The sequence below is a fragment of the Dama dama genome, chromosome 3, assembly GCF_033118175.1.
Source record: "Dama dama isolate Ldn47 chromosome 3, ASM3311817v1, whole genome shotgun sequence".
Taxonomy (NCBI): Eukaryota; Metazoa; Chordata; class Mammalia; order Artiodactyla; family Cervidae; genus Dama; species Dama dama.
In genome coordinates, this window is record NC_083683.1 from 40603038 (window position 1) to 40630690 (window position 27653).

The 27653-nt window shown below is 39.9% G+C and overlaps 2 protein-coding genes across 7 annotated transcripts in view; one reads left to right on the top strand and one right to left on the bottom strand.

Annotated features, from left to right (window-relative positions):
- The window catches only part of PLXNC1 (plexin C1), a 152912-nt gene extending 133635 nt beyond the window's left edge, over nucleotides 1-19277 (top strand). The window contains exons 24-31 of the mRNA XM_061125822.1: nucleotides 6102-6156; nucleotides 8487-8518; nucleotides 8616-8723; nucleotides 9899-10062; nucleotides 11636-11783; nucleotides 15396-15536; nucleotides 15620-15694; nucleotides 16782-19277. Of these exons, the coding sequence (XP_060981805.1) occupies nucleotides 6102-6156; nucleotides 8487-8518; nucleotides 8616-8723; nucleotides 9899-10062; nucleotides 11636-11783; nucleotides 15396-15536; nucleotides 15620-15694; nucleotides 16782-16886 (828 nt within the window). The 3' untranslated portion in view covers nucleotides 16887-19277. The remainder of the gene's footprint in view (nucleotides 1-6101; nucleotides 6157-8486; nucleotides 8519-8615; nucleotides 8724-9898; nucleotides 10063-11635; nucleotides 11784-15395; nucleotides 15537-15619; nucleotides 15695-16781) is intronic.
- A 605-nt stretch (nucleotides 19278-19882) lies between these two features.
- CEP83 (centrosomal protein 83) overlaps nucleotides 19883-27653 on the bottom strand; it is a 146889-nt gene continuing 139118 nt past the window's right edge. For 3 of the 6 annotated variants that reach the window (XM_061125843.1, XM_061125833.1, XM_061125839.1), the window contains 3 exons: nucleotides 23195-23298; nucleotides 21536-21725; nucleotides 19883-20573 (listed from right to left, as the gene is read on the bottom strand). In XM_061125843.1, the coding sequence (XP_060981826.1) occupies nucleotides 20469-20573; nucleotides 21536-21725; nucleotides 23195-23298 (399 nt within the window). In that variant the 3' untranslated portion in view covers nucleotides 19883-20468. Of the gene's footprint in view, nucleotides 20574-21535; nucleotides 21726-23194; nucleotides 23299-27653 lie in introns of those variants that run through there. The other 3 variants (XR_009689945.1, XR_009689946.1, XM_061125850.1) reach the window with 1 other exon arrangement.

Here is a 27653-nt window from a genome sequence, read left to right on the forward strand (position 1 = left end):
GGCTGTGCCTCTGCTCAGCGCCAGAGGGGTCACCTTGCTCAGAGCCGGGCTTGCAGCCCACGTTCCTAGCCTCTGAAGCAGCCTGACTGGAGAGCTTAGGAGAAATTCTGGTAGTCATCTTCTCTGATGTCAAATTCAAAAGGGCGACTTCTCTTCAGATCTTACGCTGAATCTCACGTCTGTGAGTTTATCAGAATGCTTCCTTATGTCTGATCCTTTTTTGACATCCTTTAAGGCCAATACTCCTTGAAGGCGACAGAAGTTTACCCTCATCAGAGGGAAGCCTCTTTCAGGTATCCAAGGGCTGACAACTCCAGTGCAACAAAAGCCTGGGGAGCTTAGGCTCCTCATCGCACGCTCACTGGTGGAGCCCAGGCTCCCGCCTCGAGGACTAGCTCGGGGCTCCCGCCGTCCTCAAAGCGGCTTTGTGTCTGGCCCAGGGCTGATCCCAAGCACACCAGAAAGAGGCCGGACCTCTGTTGTCATTGTCACTAGTGTCAGGAACCCTCCAGAGCTCTGTCTTGGGCGGTGGGAGCATCTTGGGTGATGTGATGTGTCTGTTGAGAACGTTCTAATGGCCCCTTCCAGATGCTCTGCTGAGCCCTGAGCCTCCTCTCTTGAAGGACTGAGCAAGGTTATCGCTTGGGCTCTGAGAAAGAAAATAGATTCCTTTTTCGTCTGCCTCTAGCCTTGGGATGTCAGTGAGAAGAGCTGAGGGGAAGGCGGGAGAGCAGTATAGATGAGTGGTTGCTGGGACAACGTTAGTTGAATAGGGTTCTGTTTTCACAAAATACCATTTTAGGAATGAGAGATGCCAGTAAGGGTTTCCACATGGAGCTTTGTAATGACTATTGTGTTTTTAGACTTAAGGAGAAAATGTAATGGTGGTTCAGACCCTACTCATAATTTTCCATAAAATTCTTAGGCTAAAGTTCCAGCTTTCCTCTTGGGCCAGCCATTTGAAATTGACACTGTCTTGGCCTTCCCTGGCAGCCCGGTGGTTAAGGCAAAAGGAGAAAGGGGGCAGCAGAGAATGAGATGGTTAGAGAGCATCAGCAGCTCCATAGGCATGAATGTGAGCAAACTCCAGGAGATAGTGAAGGACAGGGAAGCCTGGCATGCTGCAGTCCATGGGGTTGCAAAGAGTCAGACACGACCAAGCAACTGAGCAACAACCACTAGTGGTTAAGACATCCTGCCTCCATTGTAGGGAACCCAGGTTTTATCCCTGGTCGGGGAACTAAGATCCTACATGCCTTGCAGTGCGGCCAAAAAAAAAAAAAAAAGACATTAAAAAAAAAAAAAGGAAAGAAAGAAATTGCCAATATTTAACCATTTTTTTACTTTCAAAATAGTTTCATCAGGTTAAGTTCAACCTTATATTTCTAGAAAATCTGTTTTTATGGTATAATCATCAACTTGTGGCATTAAGACAGTATTTTACCACAAAGAAATCTCACCTTCACTTACAATTTGAGGGTGTGTTGCTTTTATTTCAGAAGAAACCTCATTTTATTTTTTAAAGGTGTTCTTTAGTGACTCAGTCCAGTTTAGTCGCTCAGTCGTGTCTGACTCTTTGTGACCCCATGGACTGCAGCACACCAGGCTTCCCTGTCCATCACCAACTCCCAGAGCTTGCTCAAACTCATGTCCATCGAGTCGGTGATGCCATCCAACCATCTCATCCTCTGTTGTCCCCTTTCCCTCCTGCCCTCAATCTTTCCCAGCATCAGGGTCTTTTCCCTGAGTCAGTTCTTTGCATCAGGTGGCCAAAGGATTGGAGTTTCAGCTTCAACATCAGTCCTTCTAAATGAACACTCGGGACTGATCTGCTTTAGGATGGACTGGTTGGATCTCCTTGCAGTCCAAGGGACTCTCAAGAGTCTTCTCCAACACCATAGTTCAAAAGCATCCATTCTTTGGCACTCAGCTTTCTTTATGGTCCAACTCTCACATCCCTACATGACCACTGGAAAAACCATAGCTTTGACTAGACGGACTAGTCCCCATTTAGTGACTAGTCCCCATTTGATGAGCTTTAGTTCAGTGTACCTTAGATTTAGTTATGATTTCTGTATTTTTGGCTGAGCTGGATCTTCGTTTCTACGTGCAGACCTTCTCTAGGTACAGCGAGCAGGGACTCCTCTTCGTTGTGGTGCACGGGCTTCTCATCGCAGTGGCTTCTATTGCAGAGCACAGGCTCCAGGCGCGCGGGCTCCGGTTGTTGCAGCACATGGGCTCAGTAGCTATGACTTGTGGGGTTTAGAAGATGGGCTCAGTATTTGTGGCACCTGGGCTTAGTTGCCCTCCAGCATGTGGGATCTTCCCAGACCAGGGGTCAAACCCATGTCATCTGCACTGGCTGGTGGATTTGCCACAGTGGACCGCCAGGGAAGTCCCGAAGCAACTTTAAATTGATGACATGGGTCCATCTCTCCCTGTGTGGTCTCAGCTCCTAATTCCGATGGTAGAAAAGTCTGCAGTCATCTTTGCCTCATTCCAGTGAGGGCCAGTTACCTTCATTGGAGGGGTAGGACTTCGATGTCATTTTGAATCTTCGAGCACCATGAGACTGGAAGGAATTTAATGTGAAATTGCTGTGTGTACCAACTCTGCTCTGGGCTGGAGAAACATTCCTGCCACAGATCCATCTAGTGACATTAATCTTTCTTTGATTTAATTTGTTTTTCATGCCTAAAGTAGGGGCCCACAGAACGCTCCCAGCCTCACAGGAGTATGGGAGGATTAACGAGCCACTCTTAGGAAAGCTTTTGGAGCTCCTCAGATATAACAAACAAAATCATATATTTAACACCTTGAATTCTGTGGCACTTTTCAAAATGGCATTTCTGTCCTTCATTCGGCAGCAGCTGACTTTTGTGCAAAACCGAAAGTGGAACCCTTTACCACCCACCCCCAACAAACATCTGTAACTAAACTAGTTTTCTGTCTTTATAACAGTGTTAACGTGTCACGTGGAGGGAAAAATGTGCCAGCCCTAGAGCCTCTGTGAAAGTTAGACATACCCTCGCACACATACATGCTCACACACACACAACTCATCCTCTAATAAAATGCTTTTACACTTGCTCTCAGGAGATAATTTCAGAGTAAAATTTCCCCAGTACAAGCTGCGTCTGCGCTGTCTTAATGCCTGAGCACCGTGCCAGCAGCGAGTCATTGCCAGCTCTCGAAAAGACATTTGAACTTTTGGCTGTGCTCCTTATCGGAAAGCCCATCCGTGGTGTTTGTGATTATAGAGTAAGGGTGCTCGCTTTTGGCAAAACAAAGCATCTGACAGTAGCAGAGTATTGGCTCAACACACAACGGGATCCATTTGGGATTCATTCTTTGACAATTACCCAGAATGAATCACCAGCTTCCTTTTATAACAAAGGTGTTTATTGGCTTAGAAACAGAGCATATCCAGCTCTTCATGGGGAGGGATTTTGTAATGATGTTCAGACATTCTCATAAACTCGGTGTCTGAGTATTGCTAAGGGGGTGCCTGCACAGAGCGTTGACTTTAATTGCATCAGAAATGGAGGAGAATTGAAAAATCAGCCAGAAAACAATGAATGGCTCAAGGGGAAAGGAGAGGATGTTTGGTAATAGCATCAGGGTCCAGGAGCTCAGTACGAGTTTAGAATCCGTGCATAAGACACTTTGCAGAGGCCAGGAGGCCCCCACCAGCCCTACCCAGGGCCCCCTTCCCCCACAAGATGTCGGGAGCACCAGTAGTTGGAGGCTTCTGGCCTAGACTTAGTGACTGGCTGGACCCTGTGCTCAGGGGCCTTCTCCAGGGCCGGTGCTCGTGTTCCTTCCCCGTGGGGACAACCTTCGAGAGATTAGGCTTTAATCCTTTGGTGTTTGCTGAGCCGGTTTGTACATTCTGATAACCAACATGCCACAGGCCAGAAACATTCTAAGTTTTTACTTTTTTTTTCCAAATGGGGGGAGGCCAGGTCCAAATTAATATTAGAATTCAGAACAGCCTTAGAGCTTTCAAGTGCAGGGAAAAATCACTTGGCTGATGACAGTGTTCAGAAATGACAGGGTTAACCCTCCAGTCACATCCCAGAATAAAAGTGAGGATTTGGGTATCCTCGTCCTGTCGCTTCTCCATGGCCCGTTTGTCTAGTATTTCTGTGGACCAGCCCCTCAGAATAATTTACTCCTCCAGTGAGCAAAGCCTGCCCCCTCTTTCTCTTAGCATCTAGGCCCCCTTGGCCTGATGGGCCTTTCTTCCTCTGGTAAGTGTGAGGAAGGGTTACACCAAGGGTTCCATGGTCCCCAAAGGTTCTCATCCCTCAGAACTCTTGATATTATCTCCAAAAGAGGCTACACATCAGGGTTGAAATCACATCAGTATGGTGAAAGCATTTGTCAAATGCATACATTTAAAATCCACGACAGTTTTTGAAAACAGCTGTGTTGGGATATAATTTGTATATCATAAAGGTCACCTTTTCAAAGTGAAAGTGGTTCAGTGGGTTCTTGGGAACATTTGTGGAGTTGTGCAGTTGTCACCACAATCTAATTTTAAAACATTTTCATTACTTCAAATAGAAACCTTGAACTCATTAAGAGTCACTCTTCATTCCTCCAAAGGCAACTAGTAATCTACCTTCTGTTTGTACAAATGTGCCCATTTTGGACAAATTATGATCTTTTGTGACTGACTTCTTTCACTTAATCATGTTTTTGAGATCCATTCATGTTGTAGCATGTGTCAATACTTCTTTCCTTTTATTGTATGGGAATATTTTTGTAGTGTGTTCATTCACTAGAATAATAATTCTTTTAAAAGGACAAACTGCTGGTAGCTGCAACAATGCAGATAAATATAAACATGATAGACCTTATATTGACCCTAAGAAGCTAGACACAAGTGTACGCTGAATGATTCCATGTACATGAAGTTCAACAACAGATAGAACTAAACAGTGGTGATGGAAGTCGGAAAAGTGATCACCCCTGGGTGAGGACGGGGTGGTTATTGATTGAGAGGCATAATAGGGGTACTTCTTGGAACCTTGAAGTATAATTTTATATCTTACTGTGGGTGGTGGCTACACAGGTATATACTGAAGTGAACACTCTTGAGCTGTACACTTAATACAAGAACATTCCTATAAGTCATGTTTAAATTTTAAAGTTTTTAAATTTTTAAAGTTTTAAAGTTTTTATTTAAAAGGGTATGCAGTTTTACGATTTTTACAAGCTTCTTTTAAAAAGATAGAGACCTGCAAAAAAAGAGAACAAATTATAAGTGTCCTGCTGGATGGATTATCACAAAGTGAGCCTATCTTACAACTCCCACTCAGATCAAGAAATAGAGCGTTATGGGCACCACAGATGCCCCCCTCATGGACTCTCCTAATCGCCACTTTCTCTTCTCCAAACATTTAAATCATAGTTTTGACTGGGTTTTTTTGTTTTTCTGTTATTTTTTTTTTAAGTTAAATGTGAATGGAACCACACGGTGTGCATTCCATTTTGTGAGGATTTTGGTTCACCAGTATCACTATGAGGTTCATCCATGTGGCATGGAGCAGTAATTTGCTCATTGTCATTGTCTTATCATAACCTGTTTTATGAATATACCCCAAACTCTTTATTCATTCTACTGTTGATGGATATTGGGGTTGTGAATGCCAGTATGGGGCACTTACAAAGTTTACCCTCAGGATATGCACATGTATATACCTAAATGTGATATTGCTCTGTCATAGGGTAGACACCAGGCCAGTTTTTGAAAACTTGTTTCAGCATTTCTTTATATAGTAGGAATCCCCTCTTCAAAAAAAGAAAGTGGTCTAAACAGTCCCTACTCCCAAGAGACTGGGCTGCCCCCAACACAGTCGACTCCTCCCCTTGCCTGCCTCCTTCACAAAACCACAAGCTCCTAGAGGGCAGAGACACTGTCTTGCTCATCACTGTAGCCCCAGCCTGCAATGCTCAGAACATAGGAATTCTTAATAAATATTTGATTGAATAAGTGAGAGAATGTAAGATCCATCCAGCCATCTAATTCCTGAGTGAAGTTGAGAACTACATTAAATTTTGAAAACTCATCTATTTTTTATCTTTGCTTTCAGATATCAAATGGATCCACTATAAAAGTCTTTAAGAAGATAGCAAATTTTACTTCAGGTAACCAACATAATGTTAACCTTTTGTTCTCAGTCTATAAAGTATTGCTTTTTGCCTCTCAGATGTACTGTCACAAAGATGAGATTGAGTTGTTGCTATGCAATTCTCTGATTGGAGGAAAGCCATTTTGATCTGTTTCTGGTCCTAAGAATGCGAGCTTTGCAAAGGGGGACAGGAAACAGTAAATAGTGGTTGCTGTGACTGCCTGGCACTGAGGAAGTTGCTATCATTAACCACCCCTAAACACAGGGCAGAATCTTAGCCATCGCAGCTCTTTTCCAACTCCTCAATAGGATGGGGGCTGACAGAGGGCATCCTCCTGGCAAACTGAGGGAAGCCTGCAGATTATCACACAGCCCTGCAAGCTCTGAACAAATAAGATAATTCACTTAGTCCAAAGCTCCTACTGATGGACCAAGGACAGAGGGAGCTTTGTGGGCAAAGTTAGTCGGCCAATCTCTAAACTCTCTTCTATGTCCCTGATAGCCTAGGGGCAGGAAAACACTGCGACAGTGCCTTGAGAAAATCCTGAGGTCCACGCCGGGCTTCTCTCTAGAGAAATTATATCCAAGCCCTCCTCGGCCCTCAGAGAGGTTCTGGACCTCACCAACAGGGCCTGTTCACACACACAGCAGGAGGGGGGCTTCCCTATTCCTGGTTCAGTGGTAGGAGCAGCCTGATAGGACCCAACACCTGGTGCATGCAAATGAGGAATGCAGGGCTCCCAATGAAATGGTTAGGATGACTGGGAAGCTTGTAGGACACCCCTTGGTAGGTTGTAGGACATCCCCACCTCCCAAGCCCCCATCTACTCCCAAGTCAAGCTATATTGAGAGAAGCCATCTTGCAGTGGGCGGCTGTCCTTCTGGTCTGGGGTTGGGGTGGGGCGGGGGGGGGGGGGGTTGGTGTCCTTATGCTGTAATAAGTAGTGGAGCTGTGTATTTTAGGCTTCAAAGACTATAGTCTTTTGAGAGCTTGTTATTTAGAGATCTTGCATTTGGATCACTTCGTGGGCCTTAAAGGTGGTCAGCACCTCTGCTTCCTCCCTGTCCACTCCCTCCTTACTCTCCAAAACCCTTGCCCCTCTGTCCTTTCATCACCCTCTCTGTGAACATCCCAGCCCTGGTGAACCCCACTGCTCCCCTTTGCTGAACCTGAGGCTGGGCCACCACGTGGGAGAGGTCTGCGACAGCACAGCTCAGTCGCTATAAATTCCCATCTGGATCTGGACCCTCGACGCACTCTGTTCCCCTTTGTGCTTCTCCAGACAGCTGACTGTTCCCTCTGACCCCAAGTTCTCTCCTCTGATCACCACAGGCTTCCCTATCAGAAGGTGACTTCACTCAGTACCTCACAGAGAAAACAGAAATCAGAATGCCTTCAATAGCCAGCACCACCCCACCGTCCCTCCCTCTCTCCCCGGTCTGCCAGTCCCTCCTCCTGGCTCCCCAGAAGTGCCAGGGCTGCCCTTCCCCCCAGCCAAATCCCGTTTCCACCTGGGCTTTGGGTCCCCACTACTATAGTTTTCCACCAGCATTTTAAGGTGTTCTAGTCTCTCTCGTCTTCAAAACAAAACCCAACTGCCTTGCTTCCTCCTTCCCCTGCGTTTGCCACTTCCTTTTCAGCCACATTTCTTCAGACTGTCCGCTTTGTGCTGCTCCATCACTCACTCTGTGACCTCCGCCTGGCTGCCCTTCTCTTAGATCCTAGAAGAGGTCACCTTTCCTTTCCACCTCAGGGTATTTGCACCCACCCTTCTCCCCATTTGGTCCTGCGTGATCACTGTCCATTCATTTAGGTCCAGCTCCAACATCCCTCCTCAGAGAACCTCGCTGATTAGGTCCGTGCCTTGTTAGATACTTTCCTAGCATATAATTCTCCACAATCCTTATCACAAGTAAATTAAACAGCTAATTGTGTAATTAGTAGAAGTCTCTCAGTGGCTAGGATGTGAATTCCTTTAGGTGAGAGCTAGGTCTTATTCATTGCTGTCTGCTTAGTAGCCCCTGGCACACAGTAGGTGATCCAGCTCTATTTGTTAAATGAATGAGAACTGAACCTCGCCTATCCCACCCCCAAGTGATGGTTCAGCCTCTGCTTCAACACTTCCAGGGACAACTCCAGTCCCTGGCCCATCCTATCTTCACACTGTTCCTAAGGTCGTAAGACGCGGGGGGGGACGGCGTGTGGAATGTCGCTAAGAAAAGCTCCAGTGGGAGGGCTCAAGGAACTGTTCTGTTTCTCACACACATGGGGCATCTTATGGGAAAGCCATTAGCTTGTGGTGATTTTTAATGCACTGTTTCTCTCCCTCTTTCCGCGGCGCTCAGATGTGGAATACTCGGAAGATCACTGCCACTTGGTGAGTTCAGGCTTGCTTGTGCTCCTGCTGAATCGGATGCCTTCTGCAGCACAGCGCGTCTCCTTGGGTAACGCTGCTTCTGCTGTCTTCCCTTTAGATTTTACCAGATTCGGAAGCGTTCCAAGATGTGCAGGGAAAGAGACATCGAGGGAAGCACAAGTTCAAAGTAAAAGAAATGTATCTGACAAAGCTGCTGTCCACCAAGGTACACTTACCATTCTGGGAGCGCTTTTACGGCTACCTTGGGGGTGTATGATGTGTTTGACTTAATTTCCACTGAAGTGTGAAAATGTTACAAATCCCTTGTGCCTTCTAGCAAAGCAAAATGAAAGTTTAAATTGTAAACACTTCCTACCCCCTTCTTCTTCTTCCTCACAAACTGCAAAGATAAAGCACTTTACAAATTTCTACCACAGCATCTTCAGTCAGGGATTTAATGTTGTTCCCAAGCCCTTAACCCACCGCTGCACTGTTATTTTTTAGGTTGACAGCATAATTATTCCTTTTTGTTTGTTACTATAGATGAGCAATAAAACTCCCTCTTTAAATTGCAAATAAAATGAAAAAGGGGGGGTGGTCATTTTAAAATTAAGAATTCTGTTCACATATAAAAGTGTCAGATGTTTTAAAAGCCAGTCGAATAGGAATACCAAATTGGAGCAAATTTTCCTTTATCTAGTTTTTAGTGGGATTAAACAGAAGTCTGTAGTGATCCATTTTTTCCTGAAATGACTAGCAATATAAGTGCTATTATCTACACCTGGTCCTAGTTTTCTGCTGGGCATGTGTCTTCAGATTATAGCAGAGTGTCTGCTTGGAGCTTAAACAAATCTATTAGACTTGTTTGGTGGGTAAAGGATAGCCAGAATCTCTTGGCTTTTCTCATCTGTCCCACAGAGCTCTATTTGTTTTTTATAAAAGAGTCAGATGCTATGGAAAGTACACAATAAAACCCTATGATGGAAATATATGCAACAGGAAAAATTCTGGGAACCAAGCAACATCATTTGAGTTTTTCCAGGCTGAACATAACTAATAAAAGCCAAACATCTGGGGCTTCTTGGTTTATGTATACAGCCCTATAACTGACATTTCAACTGCTAGCAGTTTCAAAGACAGCCTCCCTGTTGCCTAAACAATGTCATTATCAGCAAGAAGCTTATGCACCCGATCTAAACCTGGGCATGGATTTTTAGGACCTTTGTCTTAAACACTGAGTGCTGGCCTTATTTGACAACTGTACATACTTTCTGTTCAGCTTGTTTTTCTGTTTTGTACATCATTATCTCTGAAGTTGGATTTCATTTTTCATCATGTATTCAAAAACCACTATACTATTTTATCTTTAATCTTCCAAGTCTGATGTGTTCTATCTTTCAGGTGGCAATTCACTCTGTGCTTGAAAAACTTTTTAGAAGCATTTGGAGTTTACCCAACAGCAGAGCCCCGTTTGCTATAAAATACTTTTTTGACTTTTTGGATGCCCAGGCTGAAAACAAAAAAATCACAGATCCTGATGTTGTACATATTTGGAAAACAAACAGGTGGGAACAACAATAGGTGATTACCGACTTTTAAGAATCTGGGACAGAATCTTAACTAAAAGAAGGGCATGGATAGTTACAGAAGGATTATCCCTATATTTGAATTTTTTGGCTTGGCAAGCTAGCATGTCAAAGCAGTTTCTTATTGGTAGGTACTGTTTTTAAATAAAAACGATTCCTGTGTTGAGAATCCTATTCTTTAGGTCAAAGTAAATAAACTCTATTATTTTTATTACTTTAAACAAGTTTAGCTTGACCAGTAAATGATGAAAAATTAATATTTTGTGGTTTTATCATAGTTTTACATTAGAGAAGAGTCTTAAATTTGTCCCTCAGAGGATTCATCACTTAGCAGTTTCCAAGCTGTCTGTTGTATAAATTTCTGCTTTTATGTGGTCAAATGCCATGAGAATTAGTCAGAGGATTATGTTTTAATACTTTACCTTGAGCTGAGGCAAGGTATCCAAATTAAAATTTCTCCTCACTAAAGAAACATAGCTCATTACCTCTCATTCAAATACTTTGTGCATGAGCTGAATGAGACTCAGTTATTATGTAACTGAACTTCTCAGTGCAAGCTCAAGCCCTTCTAAGCATTGAGGTTAGCCAGACCATTTTAAATAAGTATTAAAAGCTCCAGGCCTACCTTAACTGTCTACTGTGGCTCCCTCCCGCCCTTTGCTCTAGCCTTAGCTTCCTAGGCCCTGCCATCTCACTGGGCAGACTGTAGCGTGTGACCAAGGGCACTAGTCAGGACAGCAGAGCTGCTGAAAGGCCCAGCAGCCCCTCTGATGGTGACAGCTAGCTAGGCCAGAGGACTCTGAGTGACTCCCAAGATCATATCCAAATATCTGAGTACCAACTATGTATCAGGTACTGTTAGGCGTTGAAGGTAAAGTAAGACACAGAAATCCATGCTCTCACAGAGGTGGTATTTTAATAGATAAATTGTATATTAGAAGGCAATATTAATGCAGAGAATGAGGAAAAAACAGACTAATGGGACAGGGTGGTCAGAGGCCTGGTGGAGCTGGGGTGCATAAGGTGAAGTGCAGTCGATGAGGACCAGGCCTAGATCATGCAGGGCTTTCTCCAGGGGGATGGAGAGCTGCAGTGGAAAGACAAGGACCTGATTCTGTCTTCAGAGGGTTGCTGGTCCTTGTGGGAGAATTAACTGTTGGGAGCTGGCGGGTAATAATCCTGGTGAGAGATGATGGTGGCTTAGGCCAGGGTGTAGCACTTAGAGGGGGTGAGAAGAGGTCCGATGAGATGTTCTCACTGGTAACCATTATCTAATATAATCAACAAAGTTCTGGTGGAGAAAATTCTTGTTTTGTCAGTGGCCAGTTTCAGACTTCTCCAGGCCTCCCTTTCAGGAACTCTTTGACAGTTTAACCCTTTCTTGTTCTGAGTGACATTGCCATCTGTTGCTTGGTATATTTGGCAAGGCAGACTTGCATACTTCAGTAACAAGCACAGAAACACCCATTTACAAACTGTGATAAACACAGCATCTGCCTCACATGAAAGGCTGTACTTGAAAAGAGGTCTTTCTCTCTCTCTCTCGGAACAGCCTTCCTCTTCGCTTCTGGGTAAACATCCTGAAGAACCCTCAGTTTGTCTTTGACATTAAGAAGACACCACACATAGATGGCTGTCTGTCAGTGATCGCCCAGGCATTCATGGACGCGTTTTCCCTCACGGAGCAGCAACTTGGGAAGGTAAGGCCCAGCTTTAGGATTTCCTGTATGTGTTTCTGTGAGTCTGAAGCACTCTGTCTTCTTTGTAAACATTCAAGTAACACATGACATCAGCTAAAAAAAAAAAAAAAAGTAAATGATGGTCATTGAACACCTGCTTTTCTATAAAATTGCTCATTTATCTATTTTTAATCTAGTTTAAGTGAAAACCAAAATGGATATTTCCATCCTACTACAGAACTCTGCCTGTGAAAACCTTTAGCTTTTGTTTCCTAGAAAAATCTCATGTAGATGCTAATACAGATGCTACTCAACTATGAACCCAAAGTATGTAATTATTGAAATTTGCCTATGTTAATTCCATCTGAATATACCTAAAAGTATCTATTTGATTATAACAAATTTCTTATGGGGAAGAAAATCTTGCCTGAGGTTTCTAATACCTCTATTTTGTCATTTTATAATCAAATCAATATCATTTGTTCTATGGTGTTCTTTGCTGAGCAAAAAATCTATAAGGCAAGAAAAGATAAAAATACAGAGGAAACTCTGAAAGAGATGTTTTGGTCTTAACCCAAGTACTCCATAATAAACTGGGCAATATCTGTACCTAATGGGTTTAGAAATCTTTTCATGCTGAGTGGGTCTTTGGTGGAAGGATGTTCAGAGTGCCTGGAATGAAGTGTGATGGACATGTCATAGGCGCCTCAGACTCCAAGTCTAAATCCAGACTCACTATCGTCACTATTTCTAGAAACCAAATTTGTTTTTGACTTTTATTTTCCTAGCACTGCCTATAGCCCCTCAAGGTAAAATCCTCGGCATTGTCGTCTCCTCCTTCCTCCCACCTGTCTCTAGCTGGTTACTACTCACTTCCGTCCCTCCCCTGCCATAGCTGCCTGCTAACTGCTGTCCTGGCTCCTACTGTCCCCCTTTCACTGTGTCTCAGGTTTTCGAAAATAAAACTCTGATCCTGTCAGATTCCTGCTTAAACACTGTAAATATTTCCCATTACCCACCAGATAAAATCTTCAGTGCCACATGGCCCTTCCCCACTGGGCTTCAAGTCTCTTTTCTGGCCTCCTCATTTTCTTCCCCAATCCATCTACCTATGTTTTATGCTACAGCTTTTAGTTTTCCCAGACTTAACCATGAGCTTCTTTTCACATCAATTTGCTCATCCCTTTCCTGTTACCTCTGTCTAGTAAAACCCTACTCATTCATTCAACAAATGTGATTTCCTAATGTGTACCAGAAAATGTATGAGGAGCCTCAGATTTAGTCTAAATATACTTACTCTGTGAATGTTCCCCTGATGCATTTCCCATGTGCTAATTTTGACCAGTAAAGTTCTCCCTAGCGTGCAATACACTGAAACACAGTTATCCATACTAAAAATGGCTGTTTATTGATTACTATGTTCTTGGCATAATTCAGTTCTCACAAGAACCACAATTACCATTACCCTCATGTTCTAGATGAGGAATTGATGATGAGAGGTTACAGGTCTTATCATACATCTAACTCTATGTCCTCCTCTTTGTGCTACACTGCTACTAATTACTGATCTTAGATTGTAAGCTTAAGGGCAGGCACTGATTGATTGGTTTTCATTCAGTGCCTACCCACAGTGCCTGGCTAAATAAAACTTTAAGTGAAGGATCACAAGAGTTGTAGGTTCTAAACTTGACAGGTGAAATAATATCTCAGTCCAGGCCTCCTTCAAGCCATCAGTACATTTAAAAATGTACTGGGGCGCTGGCCCTAGCATTAACTCACCTATCTTCCCTGAGTAGTGATATGAATAGTGATATAAATAAAAATTCATATTTTAGAACAAGAAAAATTTAAGCAAAATGTTCGCCTGTGTGGGCCTCCTCCCTCCCCTCTAGTGTGCACTGTACACCTACATTCTGCATTTATCAGCCCTCTCCAATGGCAGAAGTGCCCACTAAACCGTGAAGACCCATTATTCTTCTGGCACTAGCTGTGTAACTCCTTAGAAGAGAATATTCCTCTCTCAGTCCTGTAAGGGGTCACAATGACCCACCACACACTGTATATGTACAGTCTACTTTGGTGAACTTTATATACAGTGCCAACATAGTATTTCCCTTAAAGATTGCGATTGGTCAGATGACCTGGGGAGATACTGGGCTGCACATAATGGAAGCTCTTAGCTTAAATACTTTATTAATGTTAATTATTAATGTTCCTACATTATTTGTATCTTGTGCATTACCAAATATATGACTGAACCTCCAATAAAAATGGTAACTAGATGACTTAAAACAATTTGACCAAATATCAATTATTGTAATAGTGTAATTCTAGATGTGGGAAGAAGCAACAGGAAGAAACCATTTCTTGGACCATGAGAGTCTAGTAAGATAGGCAGTCCAGAGGCTTCTGGCTGCCGTTAATAGGGCCTACTTTGTTCAGCAACAGCACAGTGAGTGGCCGATCAGTGAAATCCTCGTCTGACCTGAGAATGAGCACTCCTGCTCATGAAATGCCTCCCCAACACTGGTGAAAATGAAGTCTGAAAGGGAGAGCATTGCAAAATAATGTTGCCCATCATCCCACTGCAGTTGCTGACCTGTTACGACACACCCTGAAAGGAATTCAGGCCAAAGATCAGGATGAGGCAGTTTGCACTCGGGGAAAACTGGCTAGCCTTTGGTTAGTTATTTTCAGGAGAAAATTTCATGAACTCAGTTTCTTGAATCTTCCCATACTTAGAAATGCACTAAAACCATTAAGATATCTGTTCCTCACAAACAGCAGTGTGTGATTGATTGCACAGCCCCCTTCCCCAAAATCACATGTATGCAGGCCCCACCCCTCCCCCCCCTTACCTCTTGAGAACAGTCCTCAGAGCTTTCTGAGAGGTGCTCTCCTAGGTCATAATCCTCAGGCTGGTTTGAATAAATTTTTCTGTCTCTTTTCTATACTGGCTATGATTTTTCTTTGACATGTTAATTCTGTCAAAATTATAACTTAAAAAAAAAATCTTCACTTGCATTTTAACATCAGTTAAAATTACACAAAAACATTCAAACTACCAGGGAATTTTTCCAAAATCAAGACATCAGAGCCACCAATATTAATGACCATGCTCTTTCTTGAGAACACTGAAAGATTTTTATAATTTAATAAAATAGGAAAAAGCAGAAAAATCTGCCATTGCCAATTACTTACCACGTTCATGGTTATATAAAGGGCTCAATCAGACCTACAATCAAACCTTTCATAAATGCCAAAATTCACTGGTGGGTGAGGATGACAGCAAATGCTTTAATTCAGGCTTTTTACAACTATTAGTGATGAACTATGATTGAAATAAGTTCCATTGTTACAGTAACTCAAAATCATGCAAAAATAATAATTTTAGTTCTTTTATGAGAGGAAGGCAGAATATATTAGCATTTAATCTGCCTGAAAATAACAGTGACTCACCAGAACTATCTGGATAGCAGTCAGTCATTCAGTCAATAACATTTATGAAGGCCTACTGCATGAAGAAGACTTGTTACCAGGAGATAAGAATAGTGGTGGAGGTTCAGCTACATTGGTATTGCTATAAATTCCTGATGGTTTTTTAAACTCTTGGTGTTTGCTGCTTTTTTTCAGGAAGCACCAACTAATAAACTTCTCTATGCCAAGGATATCCCAACCTACAAAGAGGAAGTAAAGTCTTATTACAAAGCAATCAGGGATTTGCCTCCTTTGTCATCTTCAGAGATGGAAGAATTCTTAACTCAGGAATCTAAGGTATTGTTAGAAAGTAGAAATAAGGTTATATTTGGGTACTTAAGCCATTTCAGAATCTCTCAACAAGGCTTTCTTTCTTTAAGAAACATGAAAATGAATTTAATGAAGAAGTGGCCTTGACAGAAATCTACAAATACATCATAAAATATTTTGATGAGGTAAGATTTTATATAACATTAAAAAAAAAAACAGATACAAATCAGCCACCAGAATTTGGTTATAAAGCATCCTGTAGGTCTCAGGACGGCTCTGGCATCCCATGTGGCCAGAAAGGGAGGCCAGGAAGCCTGTCTGAGATGCGGGATCCTGGCACCAAGCCAGACCCTGCGTGTGGCTGCCCACCTTTGGACCAGCCATTTGACTTAATGGGGCCTATTGACACAGTTAACTTTGATGAGTAAGTAGTGGTCCTAATAAAAGGGGCCTGCTTATGCTTGATTGTAATCTGCTAAAATGAAGGCAAAGCTTGTTAAATCGCCTAGATTCTGTATTCAGTAGTTAAAGTATGACATATTTCTAACTTAAGCAACTATTTCAATAAACCATTCTCCTTTATGATTAATTCTCCTTAATCTGGATTTTTTTCTTTGGGAATTCACACAGACACAGTCATCAGATGCGCTGTTTCCAAATATATGTTAATTCCCCCTTCCCTGATTCCCCCCCACTCAGTCATGCTGGGACAGGCTATCCATGTCAATGGTGAGAATAGCTCACCAATTCCATTTGCTACTTGAAGATCAAGTGAAGCACTAAGGTAGGGTAGAGGCAATGAGTTCCTTAAACATGATAAGCATCCCTCTTTCCAGGGGTCAGGGGTTAGAAGGGAAGCATTGGGAGGGGAGGGGAGGGGAGGGGAAGGGAGGTAGACATCTCTGAACAGGATGCCCCCTGCCTGCTGCATTTAAGAAGAAATACTTGCCTGCATGTTGGCTGCCCAGGAATGCTTGCTGTGCTTGGAATGGCTGTGACATAATGCATAAAACAGGGCCTTGGAATTCTGGCCCCATATTTGTAAGCAAGTAGTTCGGTGTTTCTTGCGAGTTTCTATTTTAAGCCGAAGTGTTGTTGATCCTGTGATAATGACTTAGCAAAACAACTTGCAAAGTGAGTATGTAAATGATCGAAGAAAATCTTGGCATCTGTTTCATACAGATTTACCACTCACAGCATCAGGAATGCAAAAAAACAGAATTGTAATGCTAAAACCACAATATCTAAAATAACTGTTCTAATTGTCAACAGATTCTAAATAAACTAGAAAGAGAACGAGGGCTGGAAGAAGCTCAGAAACAACTCTTGCATGTAAAAGTCTTATTTGATGAAAAGAAGAAATGCAAGTGGATGTAAGCACTCTGGGGCCTGGCTTAAGCTGGTAAAGTTCTTCAGATGACTTGGGAGCAAAATGGCTGCTTGAGCCACTCTGTGTTGTGAATTTCAGTTTGCACATAGGTTCCACTTTGAGCACTGTCTTTTTTAAGAGACCAAGGCACATGCACAGCTTTCAGAAAGCATATCAACCAGTGTGCCTGTGTGTGTACTGTGGGAACCCTTCTGTAAATAGAGCTGAAGTGGTTGTTGCAAACAGCCTCCTTGTTTACAGAGAATACAGGGCCAGTAAGCAAGGGTCAGTATTGTTTAACTACACTCTCCACTTAAGCACAATGATATAAGTGGTTTTGTTTGAAAACTACAGCTATGTAGCACTTGTGACTACACTGCACCTCTGCAGACAAGGGACATTGCTAATGATCAAAACAAAATGTGAAATGAGTCATTTGGAAACAAGGTGGGGGTGTGAGGGCAACCTCGAGGATTTGCAGCATTGAGACTTTTCCCCAGTAGTTCTTGGAAAAGCTGACCGCAGAATTTGGTAGTGTGTACACTTAGCATTTGTGTGTGTGTGTGTGTGTGTGTTTTTAAACCAAAAACTAACAGTGTTGCAACATTGTTGAAAGGGCTCGTGTTTTTCAGTGGTCACCGACTGTACTCCATCAAACTCACCTCCATTTCACTAGAGAGCTCTAAAGCAAGGAGGGGGAGTAGGCGTCGTTAAAACATGACAGCATCTTACCCAGACACTTTAAAGTACCTATCTTTTCTTCATTTTATTTTTCCATATTAAATGTATTCAATAGTAGACGTGTTGGCTATTGTAAAAAAAAAAAAATCATTAGCTTACTTCTAAGAACTTTGATCAGAACTATCAATGGAAGAGTAACTCCGTCCCCTAATCCTACATTTCTATACTACTATCTCCTTGCTTTAGACTTCTGGTGAACCCTGTGGTTATAAATACTTGTGTGTGATTTAAAAAAATACATTTTACATTTCATGAAATTGCTGTTCACACTGGAGTATTATATATGAATATATACATATATATTTGAGGCCCATGGCCTGAAAAATATTAGTATACAACTTGGTATCTTAGTCTTACTATGTACTTTTTGAAAGTATTCCTCACAAGAGAAAGAGTTAAGAATACCTGTTTTATTCATGCCTTTTTTTAAAAAAGGATTCCCTATCTAGTTATATTGTAGTCTTTTTATTGCTGATTTTTTATTCCTGAATTTTTGCTGCTCATGACCAATTTTAATACCACTGTGTTTTCCTTCTATTAAACCAGAAGTAAAAAGTTTAATTGGCAACTCTTAAACTTTCTTTGTGGCACCTTTACCCTTGGTGCTCCAAATCCCAGATTGAGGAAAGGAAAATTTTCAAGTAGCAAATAAAACATTGATCATACATTCCTTATAATCACTTACAACAGTCTATGAGATAGCAGGATTTAGAAGTCCATTTGTCTTAAATGAATGCAGCTCTTTTTGCTTCTCACTATCTGGTAAAGAGTGAGAGATGAGACCTCAACAAACTGATCAGAGAAAATAAGCATTTTATTGCCCTATAGGCGCCTTCCCAGTCCTGTCACTTCTGACCACTGTCTTTCCAATGGACACACCTCAAAAATCCTGCCACAGAGATTCTTTATGAGAAAGGTCTCGTCCCCCTCTAAGGCTGCTGCAGTCTTGATGTGAAGGCATTCATAGGAGAACAGCAGGAGAGTTGAGAGCCAAGGGTAGGAGAGTTGCCCAAAAGACTTCCCCTCTTTAGGGTACAGAAATGCTAAGAAATCTCAAAGGATCAGCTACAGCTTTATCTCAGTATTTAATAAATGCTACATGAGGGTGTCCCTGTCCGGCTCTCTGGCACATGAATCCTGCGTGGAGATTTACCTCCTTTTCCAGGGACTGTGCTGCTGGGAAGTTTGGGCAAGTCACTTACCTCTTTGTGCCTCAATTTCTGTATAATATTTCTAACCTACCTCACTGAGGTGGTGTGAAGATTCACTAATGTGTGTAGCGTGTCTGTCAATCCTCCAGTGAAAAGCACTATCTGGATCACATTTTGGATCACGTTAGCCAAACGCAGTACATGGCCAAATTAGATGTGTGCTGAAGACAATCAGTCACTGGGTCTATATTAAACAGCAACCAGAGAAACAAATGGCAAACAATTTCTATTTTCAAGTTTCTTTGCATATTTTTTTGGTGCAAAACCATTTATAAACTTTTCTTTTTTCTAACACTAGTGTCTACAGCAGCATTTAAAAACTAATTCTGTTACTTTTTTCTGTATTAGGGATTTAAAGTCTATTTCTTATTGTATACCTGATTGAAGCAGTTCTTGGAGATGAATGTTTTAAATGTCTATATCCAAAAATAAACATTTTGATGTAAATATGGACTGTTTTTGTCTTTTTCTTCCTTCAAGTTTTCTAGTAATAGATTTTTTTTCATTCTAAGTAGCTCCACGAAATTATTTTTCAAGAACAAAGTGTCACTGTATACACTTTGTAAATCAGCAGCTATATTATATAGTAAGCAAATCTAGTTTCTTCTAAATGATGTTAAGGCTATGCAATCTTACTCCTGGCCTCCACTGTCATCTTGGAATTTTGAATGTGATGACGTCTAGATAATGAACATTCCACTTAGTCCAGCAGACTTTAGCTTTGCCTTGTTGACATGAAGTTATTCCAGCAGAATGCGTTTGAAAGATGTTACATAAAAAAGCAAATGATGGCATACTTAGGGACACAGAGAAATAAAACATTTATAACAATTTGGTTAGATCCAAAACAGTAGGAGACAAAGTTAAATACCAACATTATTTCTAAAGGGACCCCACTGGGTTCAAGTTTTACAATAAATGGCCCTTGTTTTATTATACAACCACAGGATTTCATTATTTGTACTTTGTTATTTTCTATTAATTCTAACTCAACGAAGCCAAAATTAGTGAGATCTTCTACACTGTATGGTTAAAACAAACACAAAACAATATAACTAGAAAAATATTTATTAAGCTTTTCATAAATTATGTGCACACAGCTTTTAGAAAAGGTAGTATTGTGTAATATATATAGATATCTTAAGTTTTATGCTGACTTTAAATTGTCATCTTTTTTCAAGAAGTAGAGGTTTGTAACTTTTACATATAGTAAACCAGAAAACATTTCTGACCATGTGATTGCTAAGCACCTCAAAGAAGAGGGAATTCAACAAAGTCATATTTAGGCAAAATGGCACCCCCCCAAAAAAAAAATTCAACAAAGTAAAATTAATAATTGAAAAACTTGATTCCCTATTTAGTTCCTTTTTATTTGTTCATTTATTTAACATTCTCAAAGGGTTGTCAATAATATTCTAAATATCTCTGAAGCTGTCTTAGGGCTTCACTTATCATTCCTATAACCTTAAAATCCTGATATTCATGCAACACAGCACGTAGCTAGTACCTTTTCTTGAGGCACAGTCAAGTGTTTTGGCAAACAGTAATGAAGTATCTAAAATGCCACATACATTAAAACTTCAAGCTTTATTGAGTCACTGATTTCATCCCTTTTGATTTGCCTTTTCTCCAAGCAAATCATTCCCCAGGAGATCCAAGTTCCTCTAGTTGTTTCCTTTGTGTTGTTTCAAGTTCTTCTAGTCTTTTGCGAAGTAGAGAGAGTTCCCTTTGATGCTGTTCCTCCTTAAAAGCACAGAAAAAGGAAAAACAGAAAAAGCATTGCAAGAAAGACTGTTAGAAAAACTGGTGGAAAAATAACTGTTAGGCAGTGGCCTCAGTGCCTCTTTTATTCAGGTCTGCAACATCTGGCAAGAAAAGGATGACCATTTTAGCAGTCTAAGAACACCAGCATGGTCTAGACTACCAACTAGTCCTCCCTCTTCTCCTGCCTCAGGCTGTAGCCTTCAGCCAATACCCAAAGTCTGTTCTTCTCTAGGTTTAAAGTTCACCGCAGAATAAATTAGATAATAGTAATGCAGGGCCCAGGTGTACTTATGTGGCAACTTTCTAACAAGACGAGTTTAAAAGAAGTTTATTATGTAAACAAAGCACTTCATCAGAGATACAATTCAGTGACTTAGAACATTAAAAATCTTCCTTGCTTACAACATTACAAAATGTCATTGCTTATTAACAGTTCATCTTCTAAAAATCATCTGATCAATCTGGTTCCCTCAACATCTCAGGGATTTGATAAAGTAAAACTAACTCAAGTTTTGGAAACAAATTTAGGTTTGAAACTCGGCTCTCAGTTATGACCTTGAACAAGTCACTTCACCTCTCTGACTCAGCTTCCTCATTTGCAAACTAGGAATACTAATACCTTCCCTCAAAGCATTTTTCATTAGGATTAAATAAAATATTGTATGGAAAGCGCATAGTACATTTGCATAAATGTTGGTAATAATCAGAATTACATGAGTAACCTACAAACTCAACAGTTTACTCAAAGACTTTATCAGTTCCTTCCTTTCAGGTGCCCAGTAGGAGACTTTACTCCTAGCATCATCACTGAAGGATAGATTCAAATCCACTATGCCTCTCAGCAATTTTTCTGGTAAAGATTTAGGTTTTTGACTATTTAAACAGGTGAAACTTACAGAAGTATCTATCTAACTTTGCTCTCCTAAAATAAATGCCCATACCTGCATGTGAGGAGGAAAGGACAGTTCCATGCCTGGAATCAAAGTTGATGACTGAAGACTAACAGGATTGATGGATGCTGATGGAGGTATATTAGGAACCAAAATTAAACTTCGAAATTCATTATGTCTTCTCTGTATATCCTTTAGTCTTTTTTGAAGCCTTGTATACTCTTCAAATGGAACATTTTGTCTTAAAAAGGAAAAGCATTTCTGTTGCTTAATACAGTTATATTCTGTTGAAGAGCAGTATGAGTCACAGAACATTATTTTAATTGGGAGGGAAGGATTTTTAAGTTGTAAGATTTACCTATATATAATACATAAAATTCAGTTTATCTAGAAAGATAAACAGAAACATGACATCTTAATTACATGTGTTATTGTTGGCCCTGTAGGCTGTCAACTTAAAGTTTTATTTGACAATTAAGAGATTAAAAACATTGATATTTTTACTTTAATTCTATTCCCCCAACCCATGAATCTTCAAACTACAAGGACTCCTTAAAAAAAAAGGGGGTGCCTTATTTTACTTCAGAAATCAAATAGAAATAGAGAAAATACAAGGTTGAATATTATGAATTTTGTAGGTGAAATATGGTCAAACATAGCTAATTTATTTTGTCCTATTTTTTTTTTAATGTTCCTAATGACAAAGATAAAGCTACCCAACCTAAGGGAAAATGACATGGATTAAAAAAAAACTTTTCAGGCCTTCACAGATCACCACCTTTTTGGACATTAATTTCCTAATATCACAAGTAATCAAATATAGTTTCAAAACCATTTAAAGTTCTAGATGATCTGTGCCATAGCTGCCCACTCTTGAATTGATAACACCTCCTCCACAACGATTAATTTTGAAATAATAAGTTGAATTTTGTTTTAGAATGAATGTGGTGGCTTCTCACTTTGGAACAGAAAGTATTTGTAAAACTGGCATTTATTGCACAATCTGGAAACCTCTTGGATGTTCTAAAAAAAAAAAAAACCACACACAACTGTTCACATTTTAGTACTAATTATACCCAAGAAGACCAGTGCACATTGTTAAAACATCATTGCTTGACATACAGGCAACTTCCATTACAGAAAAGTCTGATACTGTCTAAATGCTGAAGACTACCACTAATTAGCTGAAATTGAAAAGATTTTATTAACTTAAATCACATGGGTCATACAATGCCACTACTACTAAATAAAAATGGTAAATCTCTGCTCAAAAATGCTAATGATACAGATTATTAGTTGTGCTTGGCTATAAATAAGAACCAGAAACTACTGCCCAATAATATTTTCCATACCAAAACATTAAAAAACAGCCTTGATTCAAAGTTGTGGCCACAATTTAGAGTTTGTAATCACTAAACTGTCTTGTCTCAGCATCAAGGATTTACACCACTCCTGGCTACCAAAGCCAGGGATTGACCTTCCTGTCAGTCTCAACCATACAAAACAGAAATGCATATGTTAAAGACCTTTTCGTTTAAGAAACATTCAATGAGAAAAAAAATAGCAAAGATAATGAATGAGGAGTCTAATGAAGTTTTAGGATTGTTTTAAATTTATATTTTAAAAGCAACCCAAGTACATTATACTCAGAAACAAAGTTCTATAACATCAAAATACCACATGGGGCATATATACATACAAACATATTACCTATTTAACACCTGATTTTCTGTTTCCAATTCTTCTCTCTTTGCCTCTAAGATTTCTACCTTTTCCTGAAGTCTCTTCAGTTTGTTTTCATGCAGAGATTTTCTCTAAAAATAAAAAAAAAAGAAACAAGTATGGTAACACATACTCTCCTATTTGAACAAAGCTATATAGTGAATATTTTACTCACCAAAAAAATTTTACTTAGAGATGAGTATTTTCAGTGAATAATCAGAGTAAAGATCAGTGGATACAATGCTTATTGAAAATTGCAAAGGTAATAATGCAGAGATCTAGCTCATACCCTCAATGTAACAAACAGAACTATTATAAATGCCAAACCAGAAAATTAGCATCAATAAGGAAATTGTGCAAATAAAAATTCTAAGAAGGGAAGGAGTCAAATTTTACTAATGAGTTTGCCTGTCACCTGATAATCATGAGCTCTTCATTTTCCCAGAAGATATCGTGGGTTTAAAATAACTATAAATTTAAAATTAAAAGCAAGTTTGCAATTGATAAATCACTACCAAAGTTGTAAATTAAAGGATCAGGCAGCTAAGACTGATTACGGATGCATCTCAGTTTGAAAACATGCCTTTCTAAAGGGAAAATTTTCTAATAATATGGAAAAATCTATGTAAAATGCAAAACAAGTAAATGAAAAAAGGTAATACCTTTTTAATTTTATAAAAAGTTTGCCTTTTTTTAAAAAATAGAAAAATACCTATAAATGTTGACACTCACTCAGTAGCTATAGACCTTCAGGTTTTTGGTTTCTAACTCTTTACTAAAGGATAACAAGCTTACTAAAGAATGAGCAGAATATAAATGTAGAGCAGAATGTAAAACCACAAAGCAAACGCAGGTGTCACCTCACAGGTCAAGAGCACTGCTGTACCAGAAGGGCCCCTATCCTTCCCTCTTTCAATCTCCACCCTCCCTGTCCTCCAAAAACATAAACAACCAATCCACTTCTAAAGCTGAAGTTTAGTTTTGCCTGTTTTTGAACTTCATGCAAACAGAATCATAGTGCACATTCTTTTACAGATGGCTTTTTTCTTTTACTCAATACTGGGAGATTTATTCATGGTATTGCTTACAGGCAGAGTTCACTTATTGCCTACCCTGGCACTAAAACCACTTTTCTGTCCTTTATTAACATAAGTATATATTAATGTATTGACAGGTGATTCGGGACTCTATTTATTCACCCACACACATCAAAGAAATCATACAGTGTATATACTTCCATCTCTTGATTTTTTGTTGTTCAACATTTCATCTCTATGATTAAGTCATGTTTATTGCATATCACAGTTCTCTATTGTTATGCCATTATCCATTTTACAAATACCTCATATTTTATCCATTCTCCTCTTGATAACAATTTGAATTGCTTCTAGCTTGAAGCTACTACGAATAAAGTTTTTATGAACACTGCTGAATATGCTTTTGGTAGATATATGTCCTCATTTCTCTTTGGGTATATATTCAGGAATGAGTCATACAGAATACACATGTTTTAACTTTAGTAAAACTGGCAGTTTTCTAAAGTGGTTCTAACAAATTATTAATCACATCTTGTGTGCATGCTTAGCCGTGTCCGACTTTGTGACCCAATGGACTACAGCCTACCAGGCTCCTCTATCCATGGGATCTTCCAGACAAGAATACTGGAGTGGGTTCTCCAGGGGATCTTCCTAACCCAGGGATTGAACCCAGGTCTCCTGCATTGTAGGCGGACTCTTTACCGTGTGAGCAACCAGGAAAGCCCATTAATCACATGCCCACCAGCAATATATGAGAGTTCGAACTGCTCTGCGTCCTTACCAACACTTGGTATGGTCAGTCTTTTAACATTTTAGCTACTCTGGTGGAATAGAATAATATGTCACTATACCTTTAATTTGCATTTTCCTGTTATCTAATGAGGGTGAGTATCTTTTTATGCATACTGGCCATCTGGATATCCTTTTTTAATGAAATGTTTGTCCTAGTCTTTTCCCTGTTTAAGAAAATATTTTGAGTAATCTGTTTATTTGTAGGAATTCTTTACATATTCAGAATATGAATACTTTGTCAGATATATGTGTGGCAGATTGACCTCCCAGTGTGTGGAAATATTTTTTCTCTTAAGAGTGTCATTTTATTAAAAAAAAAAAAAAAGTGACACTTTTATGTCATTTATCAATCATATCTCTTAGGATTAGTTCTTTTTTTAATGTCCTATTTCAGAAATATTTACTTATCCCAAGATCTTAAGATTTTCTCCTCAAGCTTTTTTCTAGCAGTTTTATTTTTTACCTTCACATTTGGGTCTGTGGTTCATTTTTATCTAATTAGGTTGGGTTAAGGATAACCAATTGACCCCACATCCTTTAAGTCCGCCAGCTTTGTTGTTGTTCTTCAAGATTGCCTTGGTTGTTCTAGTCCTTTGTACTTTCATATGAATTTTAGAATCTACTTTCTAGTTTCCACAAGGAAAAGTACTGAAATTTTGATTAGAATTGCATTCAGTTGGTAGGTCAGTTTGAGAGGAACTGACATCTTAATAATATTGAGTCTTTCAAATCAAACATGGTATAGTTTCCCTTTAGCTAGGTCTTTAGTTCTTCTTAGCAATATTTGCAATTTTCAGTGTAGACTTGCATATCTTTCATTAGATTTTTTTCTAAGTATTTTGTATTTCTTATGCTAATATAAATGGATTTAAATATTTTATTTTCTGTTTGTTGTCTATGTAAAGAAAGAACTAAACATCACAGAAATGCAAGTGAAAACCACAATGAGATATCACCTCACAACTGTTAGAATGGATATTCTCAAAAAGACAAGAAACAATTGTTGGTGAGAAGGTGGAAAAAAGGGAACCCTCCTGCACTGTTGGTGGGATTGTGCAGCCACTGTGGAAAACAGTGGGCTTGCCAGGTGGCTCAGTGGTAAAGAATCTGCTTGCCAATGCAGCAGGCACAGGAGACATGAGTTTGATCCCTGGGTTGGAAGATTCCTGGAGGAAGAAATCGCAAACCACTCCAGTATTCTTGCCTGGAAAATTCCATGGACAGAGGAGCCTGGTGGGCTATCTAGTGCATGGAGTTTCAAAGAGTCTGACACAACTTAGCAACTAAGCACGCACACGTGGAAAATAGTATGGAGATTCCTCAAAAAATTAAAAATAGAAATACCAGTAATTCCACTTCTGGATATTTATCTGAGAAAAACAAAAATACTAACTTGAAAAGGCATATGCACCCCATGTTCACTAAAGCATTATTTACAATAGCCAAGACATGGAAGCAAGTGTCCATCAATGGATAAATGGATAAAGAAAATGTGATACACACACATTAGAATATGATTCAGCCATAATAAAGAAGAAAATCTTGCCATTTGCAACAACATGGATGGATCTTGAGGACATTTTGCTAAGTATAATAAACTCGACTGAGAAAGAAAAACTACCACGTAATCTCACTTATACATGGAATCTTTAAAATAACATAAGCTCAAAGATATAGAGAACAGATGGGCAGTTGCCAAAGGCAGGGAGTGAGGGATGGGTGAAGCGGGTAAAGTAGATCAAAAGGTACAAACTTTCAGTTAATAAGTAAGTCCTATGGATGTAATATACAGCATGGTGATTATAGTTAATAACACTGCATTGCATATCTGAAAGCTGCTAAGAGATTTATCTTAAAAGTTCTCATCACAAGAAAAATGATTCTGTAGCTATGTACGGTGATGGATGTTAACTATTAACTAGATTTACTGTGGTAATAATTTTATTATACAAGTATCAAATTTTCTCTATGGAAGGTTTTATTTTTTGTGTGTGTGTGTGTAATAAAGTTTTATTAAAGTATAAAGGAGATAGAGAAAGCTTCTGACATAGGCATCAGAAGGGGGCAAAAGAGTACCCCCTTGCTAGTGTTAGCAATGGAGTTATATACTCTCCAATGAATCCAAAGAATGTCTGGAGGTTGCAAAGACCTCACCAGACCCACTCCCATAATTTACATTTTAAGATAACAGAGTTGGCTAGAAGGTTTAATCCAAAGATTGTCCTCAGGCAGGACACATCCTTGTAAAGACCAGACCTACTCCCACAATTTATGTTTTAAAATAACAGAATTAGCCAGAGGGTTTAATCCAAAGACTGCCCTCAGGCAGGATACATTATTGTTATATAATCCTAAGGAATGTAGAGAAAAAAAGTAAAAAAGTTTGTCCTTTCTTCCTCCTTGAATATCCCAGACCTCTCTCTCCTTGGGGACCCCTAGACTTCTTATCAACCTGCCTAGGAAATGACTCTCTCATTCCCCCCTTTCCTTTTAGGAGAATTATGTTGCTTAGGGAAAAGTGGCGTCGTTCTCATTCCATAACTGCTTCCGAGCTGACAAGGGGCGTTGTCCCTAAATTGGTGAGGCAACATATTCTCCTAATCCTCATAGTGAGGATG